This window comes from Rhincodon typus, chromosome 10 (genome assembly GCF_021869965.1).
Source record: "Rhincodon typus isolate 14 chromosome 10, sRhiTyp1.1, whole genome shotgun sequence".
Classification (NCBI taxonomy): domain Eukaryota; kingdom Metazoa; phylum Chordata; class Chondrichthyes; order Orectolobiformes; family Rhincodontidae; genus Rhincodon; species Rhincodon typus.
In genome coordinates, this window is record NC_063341.1 from 76603089 (window position 1) to 76606389 (window position 3301).

Sequence of the window (3301 nt, forward strand, 5' to 3'; positions counted from 1 at the left end):
CCTTGACCGGCCCCTCTTCCCTTGACCGGCCCCTCTTCCCTTGACCGACCAACCCCCATCCTAACTCCCCACCTACATTCACCTTTACTGGCTCCATCCCCGCCTCCTTGACCTGTCCGTCTCCTGTCCACCTATCTGCTCCTAGTTCCACTTCCATCCACCTCCCCCACTGTCTCTATTTCAGAGTTCCCTTCCCCTCCCCCATTTTTGAAGAAGGGTCCAGACCTGAAACGTCAGCCTTCCTGCTCCCCTGACGCTGCCTGGCCTATTCTGGTAAATCTCTTCTGAACCCTCTCCAGCTTAATTATATCCTTGCTATAACAGGGAAGCCAGAGCTGGACACGGTACTCTGGAAGAGACCTCACCAAAGTCCCGTACAACTTCAACATGATGTCCCAACTCCTATACTCAAAGGTCTGAGCAATGAAGGCAAGCATGCCAATGCTGCCGTAACCACCCTGCCTATATGACTCAAATTTCAAAGAATTATGTACCTTTTATTAATCATCAATTCCTTTTGTCCCAATAATATACTTATAAATACCGAACCCAACAAAGATTTATTCTGTTTCCACATTGAGTCCTTACTCAGGCTGGCACAGCTGCAAAAGGCTTCTTTCAGGTAATTTCTTTTGATGCTTTTTCTTCAGCTGTTATCTCTCAGACTCCTGCAATAAACTCCGAGTTAAACTCACTATTACTTTAATCGAAGAGCAGAAGTTTTCAGCTGTTATAGGATTTGTTTTTAACACTCAAGCTGCCACTGTCTGGTATACACACATACAAATTGACAGGCTCCCTTTTGGATTTTTGCATGACCCTGCACCTGTCGTTAGGCAATAACACCATTTTTTTCCACTTTTTCCATTGAACTACTTAACCGTGTCTCTTCACGTTACAGGTTATAAAACCTCATCGAAAATGTCAATGCGACAGACTTCCAAACGTTTCAGCACCAAGCTCACAAGAAAGACTCAGAATTAAAACTAAAAGCATGTTTGCCTCTTAAGGAAAAAATGCAAAATGTAAATTAAAGTTGTACTGTGTTCCTAACAATGGGGTGTAAATACACCCACTGCACTGGATGGGTGATAAAAATATGAGAACTAGGAGGAGAACTAGGCAACTCAGCCCCTCAAGCCTGCTGTGTCATTTAATACGGTCATAGCTGATCGCATCTTGGCCTCAGGTTCACTTTCCTGCCCCCTCTGCGTAACCCTTTAATTCCCAGTACAGATGCTGGTTGTGCTAGTGACGCCCACATCCTATAAGATGTTAAGAACTTTCTAGGGTCTAGACAGAGAGAGAGAGAGAGGCGAGTGATCCAATACTCTGTAAATTATTTTATTTAAACTTTCACCTCCGTATTATGCACCACCTTGACAATATTGCTGCTCCCTTGCAGTCACTGTGTGAAAACCCTGGAACCCCCTTCCATCATTTAGGGTCGGCCTACTGTTTACGGATAGCAGCAATTCAAGAAGCAGCTCACTGCTATTTTGTCAAGCGCAGTTAGGAATGAGCAGTAAAATGTGGGCTCAGCCAGTAATGCTCACATCTTGTGAAGGAGTAAAACAGGACTCTGCTCATCCCCTCCTCCCAAGAACCTGTCTAGTGCACTTGTTTCCACTGGAGGAACTGTGCTGAACTGATACCTGGAGTGAGTTAGAGCCTGATGCTAACTGTTTTTGTTTTAAAGGTACATATTTAAAAATGAGAAGAAAGTGGGCCTTCAGGAACTTGGACCACGTTTCACACTGAAACTGAGATCTTTACAGAAAGGGACCTTTGATTCAAAATATGGAGAATATGAATGGGTTCATAAGGTCAGCCATCGAGATTTCTTTTATGGCTTGGACAACATTTACTATGACCTAGTCTGTTTGGAAGGGTTTAGCAAATGTTATTTTGCATTTAATTTTAATCCTGTAATCAAATTGATCCTTTTAATGATCTGTCTGCCGCCTCCAATCACTGTCAATAAGTTGCTGTAAATGTAATTTAAGATATTGAGAATATCTGTGTAAGGGTTATAGTACATTTGATCATGTAAATTACTTCATTGTGTCACTTTATGTAATGTGGGGGTAAGGATTTGAAAACTTGCTGCTATCAACACTGTGGTCTGAATTATGGTCATGTATATTGTTCAAAATAATTTGGTCATTTGAGCCTCCTGGGATTAAAGCTTGAAAGTTGGTGCAAGTACGGCCATTGAAGACACATTTGAAATGTTAGTGTTTCACATTATTATGCTCCAGTGGTTCAAGAATGGATAAAGGGAACTTGTTTCATCAGCTCCACAGTGCTATAAGTCCTTCAACTGTTGGATAGAATACAAAAATGTGCAATGTATAAACTAGCTGAGCGGAGGTGTTTAATACCCTTTTTTAGTTGAGGAATGAATCCACAAACTGGGACTAGGAGATTTACCTGTCACATACTGAGTGTATACAGTGTTTTATTGTATGCTGTCACTGACCTGTGTTGCTTTTCTCTCTCCTCAGCGTCATGAAATGGATACAAGTCGAAGGAAGTTTCACTTGTAAAGTCAGACTTTCAGTGGAACTGGTTGACACCATGACGCAGGTTCCTTGGCAGCGCTGCTTTTACACATTGTTGGAGTTTAGATATTCTGCAAACAAATTAAACAGCCCTCAATTTTATCTAAAGGTGACGTCAACTAGAATCTTTGAAAATAAATTCTGGATGAGCTGGTTACTGCAATCCCATAGTATTGTCTCTGTCGAGAAATGTTATACTCTCAAATTTGTACATTCTTCCTTACAGCCTTATCTACAATAAAGGCCTCTTTGTGTATGTACTTGTGTAAAGGGATTAAAGTTTTGAAGCAATTAAGTTAAATTATTTCTTTGAGTATATCCATCCAGAGTTGTGCTTCATGCTGTTCACCTTTCAAGTTGGGTCAATATGCATTTGTTTAATATCGCACACTTTAACCCTGTCAAGACACCACCAAATTTACAAAGTCCTTTATTCCGAAGATCCATCAACTTCCAAAGGATATTTCACAGGAGAAATTTCAAATAGTATTTCAGATAATCTTGGGAATCATATTTTACAGAGTGATTTGCAGTATTTAATTACTGTTTGGAGAGTGGGTTAGTGAGGTTAAGCTATTTCATGTGATATGACATGGATAATTTGGATATAGATAAATTAAGCAAACATGAAGTCAGAGGTCAAAATTAAAGATTTCATTGATGGATGTGAAATGGGATCCAATCAAAGAAAGTTGACACCAACAAAAGGATTAGATGTAATCCTGTTTTTAGTCAGA

The 3301-nt window shown here is 40.4% G+C and overlaps 1 protein-coding gene across 1 annotated transcript in view; it reads left to right on the forward strand.

Annotated features, from left to right (window-relative positions):
* rpf1 (ribosome production factor 1 homolog) overlaps nucleotides 1-2865 on the forward strand; it is a 94619-nt gene extending 91754 nt beyond the window's left edge. Inside the window, exons 9-10 of the mRNA XM_048601556.1 lie at nucleotides 1700-1826; nucleotides 2508-2865. Coding sequence (XP_048457513.1) covers nucleotides 1700-1826; nucleotides 2508-2549 — 169 coding nt within the window. The 3' untranslated portion in view covers nucleotides 2550-2865. The remainder of the gene's footprint in view (nucleotides 1-1699; nucleotides 1827-2507) is intronic.
* The last annotated feature ends 436 nt before the right edge of the window (nucleotides 2866-3301 follow it).